We start from the raw sequence: 11,686 nt of genomic DNA, 5'->3' as shown, positions 1-11,686 counted from the left end.
TTCTCAGCCCCTCCAAAAGCGGAGTCACTAAATGCACATCTGGTCTGTTGATCGTAATAAAATATCATTACTAATATGAATTTGACCCAACTCCGGGAGGCAGTGGAAGATAGGAGGGCCTGGCGTGCTCTGGTCCATGGGGGCACGAAGAGTCGGAAACGACGAAATGCGGTTAAACAACTCTCAGAATCCCTGGGCATTTTCCCTTTCTGGAGGAGACTTCTGGGAATTGAAGTATGCACGAAGCAGGCAGAATTCTCCCTGCTAAATCAAAGCATGCTATTTAAGGTATTTAGACAAAATTAGCAGGAGGTAGCACATTTTACTCTCCAAATCAGCCAAGATGATCAGCCATGGGGCTTAAGGAATGAATAATTTCTAAGAGAATGCGCTAGAGATGTTCTGCAGTAATCCATAGATAGAAAATTGTGCTCCAACATCCTGATCTTTCATGCACAGCCGCGCATGCTCATAAACACTGTGCTACCACGGAGCTGTGCATTTTTGCAGAAGATGGCGCACCAGCGACCTCTGCCAGCTGCCAAGGAGCAAGCACATCTGCAAAGCATGACGGGAATAAGAGGGAGGTGCATGCAAATATCAAACCTATGGCCGTCCGAGCCACCAGATTGAGCCAGAAACCAACCAAGATGAGAAAATCCACAGTTTTTCCCATTCGAGGCTCCCACTTGGGAGACCACGTCCCTAAAAGACAGGCAGGGAAACATAATTGGGATTTATTCTGGGGCATCTCAAGTGGGGCGGATTCAGATGCGGTGTAGGGTGCACCGGAGGCTAGCCTTGCTCATGGGCTTCTGGAAGGCCGTCGGCGTGATAAACCAACCTCGTTTTTCCACTTTTTCAGTATCGCTTCTCGGCCTTTTGGCTAAGATCAAGTGTAGTATCTGTTCTTATCAGTTTAATATCTGATACGTCCTCTATTTGAGGACTATATATTAAATGGATTTTTGGAACTGGGAGATGGAAGAGGGGCTTGCTCCGTCCACTCCACGCATCGGCCTGGTATTGCAGTACCTCCAGGAACGGTGCACCTTCCCCCTCTTGGGGGGGAAATATGGCTGGTTCAAAAAATAGATGAAAATCTGAAATATTTCTGTGGTTTTCTGAGCAGATCCCACCTTCATGAGAGTGGGTATACCCAGTGAGTCCTCTCAGCTCTGCCTCTCTTTGTCCATCTGACCTCCCTCGCAGGGAAGTTGTACAGCAGACAAAATCCAGAAACAAAAACAGGCGGCACCTTAAAAACTATTTTAATTTAATGTGAGCTTTCCTGGACCTGTCTCCAGTAGGCACTTTAATTGCCAGTAAAATCGGAATTGTGAAACCTGTTTACGCGCTGTTTTTCCTCTACCTCGTTGTATGTTGAAATCTGCTCTAATAAAAGAATCTGTTCTTATCCATTTAATATGTGATGTGTCTCCTATTTGAGGGCCGTATATTAAATGCATTAGGGCTATAATTGCAAGCTGATGTATAAAAGGGGAAAGATCCTTTGGTTTCTGATGTTTGTGGGGGCGAAAGCCCGAGGGGAAGAGAGGAAAGTGGAAGGCAGCAGGAAAGGAGGAGGACCCAATACGAGATGGACCGACTATGTAAAAGAAGCCACGAGGCTTGACTTTGCAAGAGGGGAGCAGGACAGTTCAGGACGGGGCCTTTTGGAGAGCGCTCATTCATATAAATCAGAGGCAACTTGACAGCATGTAACAACAAAGATCTGAAATTCTAGTTGAGTGTTGTGGTTTTAAAAAAAATACAAAAAAACTATAGACAAGTTGTTTCCTCAAACGGCTGCTTTATTGACTTTTCTTTTTAACACCATCAAACGTAACTTACTGGATTTTGACGCTCGCTTACTATGTTTTTATTAAGTTTCACACGTGTTCACACAAGGAAAGGCGGGGATATAAACAACTCGTAACCAAGCGCAAGGTCCCAGCGGTGCAAAGGAGAGAAAGCAAGAAGAACATTTTAATGAAGGAGGAGCCACACATTTCTGGGCCCCACGGATGCTGTAAATACAGCTGAAATAAAATCCCAAACAGGGTTTGTTTACGAAGAGCCGAAGCTCACCTCCAGCCGGGGGAATTTTGGGGAACAACGTCCTTCAGCTGACCAGACCTGGAGAAAAAGAGGACGACATCGTGAAGCCGGGAAGAAGGGACAGAAACGGTCCTAAAACCCCAGCGGGCACTCCCCCCCGAACCCCCTCTCAAATTTCCAATGTTTTGGAGGGCAAACGGGCAGCAAAACTCAATTTTTGCCCACAGAAGGGGCATTTCCCCCCCTGCTCTGATGTCAGCTCAGCACCCACAAAAGTCATCATTTTTTTGTGCAGAAGGTAAAAGAGGGTCCTTTAAAAAGCCCTTGTTTTTCTAGGACCTGGTTTGCAGACGGGTGGGGGACTGGAGCCCCTTTCTGAGACCCCAAACCTCTGGAGGCCGGCCACTCCGATCTAAACACGCATAAATGAATGGAATGAATCCACTCCCCAGGACCTGTGCCTCTTTGTTTGAATGCCTGGGGTACGAGATCGAATCCACAGCAGCTTCGGCTGTAACTTTAATACAACAGCGCTCCTGCAGCTTGCCTCTTTCCAGAATTCCATCTAGGAAAGACGTGCCGGGCAAAATCCATCTGGCCTAGAACTTACGGACTTTTAAGTTCTTCACACTGGTACAAGCCTGACGAAGTGGTCTTGATCCATGAAAGCTTGCGTATTGCATGACGATTTTTAGCGGTCTATAAAGGTAACTCCTACTCTTGTATGTGCATATAAATAGTACTCTTGTTTTAAAGCCCCTCCCAGGGTTTAGCGTATCGTTTCAAGTTATTTGGATAAAGACAATAAACACAAGCCTTTCTGAATCATATTAAAGGCCCATCATACTGTATTTTATCCAGCGGATAAGTGAATCAGCAGATACAGATCGTACCAACGGGCGGGTGGGTCTCACCGTATTCCATATCCCCTCACACCACAGGTTTGGAGATTAGGGCATGACAATCTTGGCTGTTTTATCTTGAATCTCCTTCTCTAACAAACCCTAAAAAACACAGCAGCTTTGCTGGGTGAGTCCAGCAGTCTGTTTCCAACAGAAGACAGTCAGGCCTCTGGGAAAATCAGATACAGAGCAGGAGGGAGATACTGAAAAGCTGGGCTCTGGCTGCGGAACCAGAGGTTGGGAGTTTGAATCCCCCACTGGGCCTTCTTGACTTGATGATCCAGTGGGTCCCTTCCAGCTCTTAAATTCTAAGATTATTATTAAAAGTATACCCTTCCTTTTTGCTTGCTGGAATCATCTATCGTCCCTTATCCTTATAACATCCAGTGCCTATTTTTTAAAAAAACACAGCAAAGGTGGTGGCGATGTGGATTACAACTCTCGTCTTGAGTTAAGGAAATGTCGTTTTGAGATTCAGCGGCCCACACCACCGACATCAAGTCCTCATTTAATTTCTACTCTTTTTTGGCCTTCTCTAATTATTTCGCTCAGGAGGGCAACCTCCAACCGGTAGCGAGGCGCCGAAGAGAGAAACTTACCGAGGTAGTCATCCATGAGGGAGCCGATGGCAAACTGAGGAAAGAGGGAAGGATACGGGTTAACACGGCATCAATATAACGGAGATGGCCCTTCAGTGTACCCTCCAAGGCAGTTGTTACTGGGGGCACCCAAGCCTCGACTCCCAAAAAAATTAGTTAAATATTCTGTTCCTAGAGGCCTACAGGAGCTGTGTTTTCTGCTGAGTGGGGAATCCCCAGAGTGGCCTTAGTAGCCAGATGGGAGGTATAAAAATTAAATAAATACAGTGGTGCCTCGCTTAACGATTACCTCATTAAACGACGAAACCGCTATACGATGACTGTTTTGCGATCGCTTTTGCAATCGCAAAACGATGTTTTAATAGGCAAAATGTGCTTCCCGACAATCAGTTCCCTGCTTCGGGAACCGATTCTTTGCATTGCGACGTTTTTAAAACAGCTGATCTGCTGCTTCAAAATGGCTGCCCGCTGTGTAAAATGGCTTCCCACTGTGTTTTCGGATGGATTCCTCGCTTTACAGGTACCGAAACTGGCCGACCCCGTGGAGGATCTTCGCTGGACGGTGAGTTTTTGAGCCCATTGGAACGCATTGAACGGGTTTTCAATGCGTTTCAATTGGATCTTTTATTTCGCTTTACGACATTTTCGCTCTACAGCGATTTTGCTGGAACGGATTATCCTTGTTAAGCGAGGCACCACTGTATAAATAAATAACGCACAGCTCCCCGCACATCAAAACAGGAAGTAGAAATCTGACCACTTTCTTTTTCCCCCCAAAATCTCGCTGGGTGTTTTTAAGAGCCAATGAAAGACTTCTCCCTTTAGGCAGGCCTTCCCTCCTGTCAATACTTAACTTTTATTTCTTACTTTAGCTTTTTTTCTCGCATTGCCCATCTTGAACAATACTAATACCATGGACTCAAATTGTTTTAACTGTTTTATTATAAGCTGCCCTGAGTAGACATTGTCTGGAAGAGCGGGATATAAGTCTAATAAATAAAATAAAATAAATAAATAATAAATACATCCAGAGGCTGCACGGCCCCAACTGTTCTTGGGAGCACCGTCAAGGGTGGTGGGAGTGGCAGCTACAGCTGCCAGAGGAATTCTGGGAGTTGTAGTTCAAACCCACAAAGCCGCGCGCTACCGTCCCATCATTTCCCGCTTCCCTCCAGCAACTCACGATGTCATTCTTGTCCACTCGCGTCCCCACAATCTTCAGCCGGATTTCGTCATCTTGCTGGATCACAATATCCTGGTTAAGGAAGAGACAGACCGCACAGAATCAACGGAGTGAACACCATATCCCCTTTCCTCCCCCCCCCCCGATATTTGGGTTACAAAAACTACAGTCGAAACAGTCTCGCCCACCCACAACAGGGAGGGCAGCACAAGCCAGACGCCCCCACATTTCTGGAAGTAACTTGTTGCAGATCATACTTCTCCCCAGGCATGGAAGTTTCAGAATTCCCCCCTAGCCAGACTTCTGGAGGCTTAGCAGCCAAACCCTCTCCTTTCAGGTGTTAGTGATTTAGCTGAGCAAGCATAGTTTTTCTCTCAGACACAATGAAGAGGTGGGAAGTGGCTCCTCAGGGTTACGTTCTATTGAAATGCAAGGCATTATAGGCCTGGTAGTTTCCTGAGAGGTCTGTCCCATCAGCAGAATCATATCCCTACAAGAGGAACCCTTATGTGGCAAGCAGACTACCAAACCCATAATGCCTTGCAGTCTCCATAAAATTCAGCATTGCCCAGCCACCTTCTCCGTTTTTTTACCATATCTCAGAGAAAACATTGTTTTTCAGCTTGAAGCAATGGCACTTGAAAGAACTCATTTTTTTAACCCACCAGAAATCTGGCTGGGAGGATTTCCTAACGACTTCTGGGGGCTGTAGTCCCTGAATTCCTCCCTGCCATCTACTTCTATGAATAAGGAAGACAAAAAAGCGAGGAAAAGCTGAAGGCAGCAGGAAAAGAGGAGGGCTGAATGTGAGACAGTTTGACTCTGTAAAGAAAGCACCGGGCTTGACCTTGCAAGAGCTGAGCGGGGTAGTTAATAACAGGATCTTTCCGAGGTTACTCGTCAAGAGGGTCCATATACGTCCGAAACAACTCAATGGCAAGTAACACCAATGAAGACGGTAAATGCTCTTAGCACGTGGTCTCATTCACAAATAAACGTGTCTCCAATTTACTCCTTACTGATCTCTCATGCCCACACGGCATGCTTCCCACTCACACCCTGTCCCGTTTAGAGAGCCAAGCAGCTACGCACCTCATCCACAGTCTTGTAGCACGGTGGGTTCGAGTTAGGGTCAAACTCCATCTCGGAGGGAATGGACTGCCAAGACAATGGGAAAACGGCATGAGACAGGCGTAAACAATGCATTTCACTAGGTTTCTCTGACTCTTTGCCCGGCCCCGGGCAGTCTATTCTTCACTTCCCACAATGCCTTGGGGGAAGTATTATGCTAGGGGCATTATGGGAAATTAAAATGGCAGAGGATCCATATAGCAGACAATCCATGTGGTGGTGGATACTGATTCCCTCAAGAGACCCCCCCCTTCCATCATCAAGAGCCAGGCTGAGGCCCAAGGACAGAAACAGCCGGACTCTGGCCTTCGAACTCACATGCCGGGAAATGAAGCAAGACATGGGTCCAATTTCGGTGAAGAGCCCAACCTGGGAGGGAGAAGGAGAGAAAATTGGAGAGATTTTTTTTCTTGCAGATCTTTCAAGATGTTTGCAAAGAACTGGAAAAACAGTAGCCAACGTAATGTGGAGGAATGGCATAAAGAAAGATGGAATCTCTCTTCGTTTACAATATATTAACCTGTGGAACCAAGATTAGGACAGGAATATTCAATATTACTGATTTTAAAGAAATATGGAATGTATATTTGGTATAAGTGAGAAAGACGAAGGGAATATCCTTGGAGACAAACCACTGTATTTCTGGAGAGAAACGAGGCATCATAAAACATTGTGTACAATAAATATGGAAATTATTCCTGAGGGTGCTGGGAAGCAGAGTCAAAAATGTATGTTATAACTGAGGGTTTTTTAAAAAAATCATTTTAAAAAATTGATATGTTAGTAGTGTTCTATTTGTTGTTATATTATCGAATCTTTGTTTAAATTCAACTTGTAAAAAGTTCAAAGCATTCTGACTTACAGGCAGAAAAAGGGACTAGAAGCAAAAAAAAAAAAGGGACTTACAGGCAAAAGAGACTAGAAGCAAAAAATTGAAGGCGTTCCTTCCATCCAAATTTTCTCCGTTACGTTCCTCTTACCTTGTTCACCTGGGTTACGACGGCGTCCACCACCTCCCCCTTGAATGGTCTGAAGACAATGGCTTTGTATTTGACAGGGTAAAGGACAAAGCCACGCCCGGGCTGAATCACACCTGCGCCAATGTTGTCAATGGTGGTCACCGCGATTACAAAGCCATACCTGGAAATCAAAGTTTTGAGGAGGTCACACGTAGCATTTGGGGGCAGGTGTTATTTGAAGCTATGGGGAAGGGGTACGACGCTTAAATTCAGCCCTCCTCAAGCTGATCTGTGGGACTGCCAATCTCCACTGGTTTTAGACAGTATAGCCTACCAAGAGGAATGAAGAGGTAAGAGTCTACCAGAATCTAAAGATAACATAATTTCTACCCCATGGGGTGGCAGTAGAAGGGTGTCATCCTCAGCCACACCTGAGTATGTTAAGAAATAGAACCTATGGCCAGAAAGCCATGCACTCTACCATGGACCTATTATCCTTTCCTAAAAAATAAGTTTCCAGTCCTCATGGATCTGAATCACAGTCTAATTTAAACAGTAACCTAAGAAGCTACCGTATACAGAGGCACGCCAGCAATCCTCCAGGTTTCGGGGAAGATTCTCCCAGAATCCCCCAGAATGATTTTAAGAGCTAAAATCCCTCCCCCGAAAGCCAACTTTTCCAAGAGATGAAAGGAGAATTCGAAGGAGCCATCGCCAAGAAAATCCATGCAGGAACACGCAATCCGAGCTATGCTGGTCCTAAGCTGTAAAGGCCATCGTACATCAAGATTAACCCATTTGATCTGAACTCAGAAAGAGGTTAACGGACACCTTAGGTTCTTTCAAAATTGTAACGCACGGTGCATACACCCAGTTCTGATCAAGACGCTCGTTGCATCGTTACAGGCCCACCTAATTTTCCAATCATTTTTCAAAGGCAGCATCCCATTCAATGAAATGCAGCAATTAACAGCGGTCAAGCTACCTTTGGGATCACAACCATCACACGGATCTAACTCGGGAAAAAAAGCTGCTTTCTAGTCCAGAGACTGTACATTCCTCCCCCCCATGAGAAGATGAGATATTCATTACTCATTTATTTATTTAAAATAAAGACTATACACCCCGCCTCAGCAGGAAGATCAGACATTCATCACTGCCTTATTCATTCATTCATTAATTTTCTAAAAATATTTTTCCTCCCCACTTCTTAACAAGGACTCAAGACAGCCAACATCGTAAGTTCAGTCTCTTCTCTGGACTGAACATGGTTTTATTGGTCCTTATCCAGTCTGTTACTGATTTACATCATCCTTCCTTTCTTACTTGCCGGTGCAGGTCCCTTCCACTTCAGTGAACAGCTTTTGCTTCACCGTGTTGAGGAGATTCGGCCCAAAGTAACGTGGATGTAGCAGAATTTCGTGTTCCAGAGAAATCTGGAGGCAGAATCAGGAGGCACCAGGAGAATAAGAATCTCAGCACCAGAACCAAGAAGCAAACTGTTATGTTGTCAATATTTAGTTATGTAAATATTTAAACCTCACCTTTCTCCGTAAAGAGGTCCCAACGTTGAAACATTACAAAAAAAAAATTTAAGTTCAAAACAAGTACATTGGTGCCTCGCTAAACGATGATAATCCGTTCCACTGAAATCACTGTTTAGCGAAATCATTGTCTAGCGAAAAGGATTTCCCCACTCGAATGCATTGAAACCTGTTTAATGTGTTCCAATGGGGAAGAATTGTCATTGTCTAGCAAGGATCGGCCATAGGAAAGCCGCTTTGCGAACCGCCGATCAGCTGTTTAAATCGCTGTCTTGCGAAGCTTAGGGCCCCAAAACACTCGTTTTGCGAGCACGGAGGGAGCTGTCAAAATCGTTGTCTAGCGAAAATTGGTTTGCGAAGCAGGGACCAAACATTGTCCAGCGAAATTGCCCCACAGGAATCACTGTTTTGCAAATCGCTATAGCAATCGCAAAAAGTCAATGTCTAGCAAAAAAGTCATGCGGGGTAACTGTCTAGCGAGGCACCACTGTAAGTATAAAGATATTTAAAACATCAAATACACACCTCACATAAAAAAGGTAAACAAAATCAACACCAAAACCACATTCAAAGCAATAAGACACAACCACCAATTTAAAAAAATCCCACTCAGACACCCAGTCACTCAGGGAAAGCTTGCCTAGAGAGAAAGGTCTTTGCCTGGTTGCAGAAAAACAGGAAAGATGGGGCCTCCAGTGGGAGGGAGTTCCAACGTCTGCTTGACTAAGGGATGAGTTTAAATGTTTGAATTTTTTTTACTAAGATTTATGAGGCTCCTAGGATCACTAAAGTTGGATATGGCAATATAATGAACTGCATTATGAAGTTCTCATACAGCGTACATGGGTTTAAATTATTTCAAATTCTTAACGTTGTTGTTTGGGGGTTTCAGGCTTCTCAATACAAGTCTGGATACAATCATTTTAACAAATAAGTAATATTTCCGTGCAAGAGAGAGTAAGATGGCCATGCCACAGAATGGCAAAGGACTGGCCTTGCTTTGCTACTGGAACCCTATTTGTCACAAATCATATTTCTGCTTTTGTTGGCCATTTTATGATGTTTTAAATTACCAAGGGCGTCGTCCTTTGAGGATGGAACGAACTTGTCTAAAGTGCTGTTTTATGCTACCAAACTAATCTCTTAACTGATTAATTAAATTTCAATCACTCGTGAGTGAGGATATAAATATGACAAAGAATATTTAAACCTTCAACTCAAGAGCTATTGAATGGCTGATTCCAAACCTTGCTGGAAGTAAAAAAAATAATAATAATAAAGCAAGCCCTTCATGCACTCAGCTCAGTGTTAAATTCACCAGTTCCCAAATCCGCCTAAAAACTCCTAAGCAGGGCCTGAACAAGAGCAGCAATCCCACACCAAAATGCACTGGCCTCTGCCATACCTGTAAAAACAAAGATCCTTCTTTTTTATTTGCCCTGATGCTCACTCTATTGATATATATGAGCTTAGTGGTTCAGGTCAGTGGCTGTGAAGCCAGAGGTTGGGAGTTCGATTCCAACCCCCCCCCCCGGGCTTCTTTGGCAGGGGCTGGACTAGATGATCCACAGGGTCCCTTCCAGCTCCGCCGTTCTAAGATCTAAGACATCTATCCATCTGAATGACTCCATTAAAAAGCTTTACATGTACTTTCAAAAAAATCCCCAGTGCCAGTGGCTTAAATTAACCCCTGATCTTGTGGTAAGGAATCCCGCAAACCAGATAGCGGTGTACATTTTTAGATCCTTCCAAAACACGCTTTTAGGAGCCATTCACACCCAGAAAATGCCCGAAATTCTAATAGTAAGATGAGGGTCTGGGGTGTGTGTGTGTGATCTCTCTCCAGTATATAAGCTCCCAATTCTTGCATGGCCCACTTTCAGCAGGGAAAGAAGCCCTCAAAACAAGAGGAAGTCCGAAAGCTCCCCGACACGCGTCTATACGAGGTGCATTCAAACGAACGCGCTACTCACGTGGTAAAACATTGTCCCAGCTTTGCAGCTGGACCGGAAGGAACGCTCGAACCCTCCACGTTCTACAAGTTGCAACCCAGCCTCCTGATTGGCTGTGCCGCGCTTCTCCGGGAAGGAACGGTAAACGAATGCTACGCATGCGCGGTGAGGACCTGGGGCAGTGCCTATAGTGTCATGGCGGGTGGGACTGTCGGCCATTTCGCTTAGGGTTTACTCTCTCAGTCTGGCCGTGGATTACAAAACCCATCGGCCACTAGAGTTTTAAGGCACAGATGGCGCCCGAGGTGGCAAAATGCAAAAGTAGATCCCCAAATTTTGGATTGTGAAATGTTGCATTGCTCGGAGTTATTGTGTGACGACGACAACAACAATAATTTTTATTTTATTTTATGTATTCTCGAAGGCTTATTTAATGCTTTTATTATTTTATGCTTCCGAAATCTGGGCAGGGGAATGAGAAACAGATCTGATGCATTCAAATTAATCCTGTGTGGAGCATTTTTTTTCCTTAGAAATTGGCGTATTAAGACCTGAGGTGTGAGGAAAGCATTCATTAATGCCACAAAAAAAATCAATACATACACAACCTAAGAAGTGTCAGCATAGAAGCCTGAAATTCCGCAGTCCACAGGACAGCTTTTATAGGTGGTTACATGAAGTACCATAAGTAATTAAAACTGGTTTTTCTTTCCAACCTTTCTTTCTCAGATCATGTCCTTTGAATTACCTTCTTCTCAATAAATTTTTTTCCAAATCGTAACATCTCCTTTGGTCCAGAGTGATGGATAGCATTTATCTGTGACCCTAGCCTCTATTCTCAAAGGATGAGATAACTTCTATTAATTGTTTTACCTGGCTTATTTGAATCTGCAAGAATGCTGAGGTATCATCACGCTTTGTAAGAAATAGCTGTTTCCAATCTAATACATTGAGCTCACTGTGTAACTGGGTATTTTAATACATTTATGGAACGCCCAAATTCTAACGCATACGATTATGTCACAAAAGTTACAAGGAGAAATCTCCTCGTTAGCATCTCACCCGTCCCAAGCAGAATTCAACAAGAGTTGGGTGAACGAGACCAAAACAATGCTCCATTTATAAAAATTATACCCCCTTCTATTTTCCCCCCAGACCCTCCTTCCCCCATGATTCGTCTCTCCAACCCTTTCCCCCTTCTTTTCCCACTCTCGAGGTTGACCCGAGACATTTTGCTGCCTGAGGCAAAACACAAGTCGCAGAGGGAAACCAGCTGGGCCAGATGTTGACAACATCTGAAGTGGCAGTGGAAGAAATAGAGGCAGCGAGTCGGCTCTCATTGCTACCCCCTCAGA

At 44.5% G+C, this 11,686-nt stretch overlaps 1 protein-coding gene and 1 non-coding gene across 3 annotated transcripts; one reads left to right on the top strand and one right to left on the bottom strand.

The window, feature by feature from the left end:
* Positions 1 to 866: 866 nt before the first annotated feature.
* On the top strand, positions 867 to 1,057 carry LOC140702886 (U2 spliceosomal RNA). Its single transcript, XR_012082161.1, has one exon. It is a non-coding gene; the product is annotated as a U2 spliceosomal RNA (small nuclear RNA).
* Positions 1,058 to 1,793: 736 nt separating this feature from the next.
* Positions 1,794 to 10,487, bottom strand: POLR2G (RNA polymerase II subunit G). 2 transcript variants are annotated; one of them, XM_020797309.3, is made up of 9 exons: positions 10,353 to 10,487; positions 8,162 to 8,271; positions 6,857 to 7,016; positions 6,195 to 6,245; positions 5,838 to 5,903; positions 4,746 to 4,817; positions 3,563 to 3,596; positions 2,123 to 2,139; positions 1,794 to 2,066 (listed from the first exon to the last, which is right to left on the bottom strand). In XM_020797309.3, exons 1-8 carry the CDS (start codon positions 10,362 to 10,364, stop codon positions 2,126 to 2,128), a joined length of 519 nt encoding a protein of 172 aa, XP_020652968.1. In that variant the 5' UTR covers positions 10,365 to 10,487; the 3' UTR covers positions 1,794 to 2,066; positions 2,123 to 2,125. The 2 variants fall into 2 exon arrangements, with proteins under 2 accessions (XP_020652968.1, XP_020652967.1); XM_020797308.3 differs by having other exon boundaries at positions 1,794 to 2,139.
* Between the last annotated feature and the right edge of the window lie 1,199 nt (positions 10,488 to 11,686).

This window comes from Pogona vitticeps, chromosome 15, assembly GCF_051106095.1.
Source record: "Pogona vitticeps strain Pit_001003342236 chromosome 15, PviZW2.1, whole genome shotgun sequence".
Lineage (NCBI taxonomy): Eukaryota > Metazoa > Chordata > Lepidosauria > Squamata > Agamidae > Pogona > Pogona vitticeps.
This window is presented reverse-complemented; position numbering and strand designations above follow the sequence as displayed.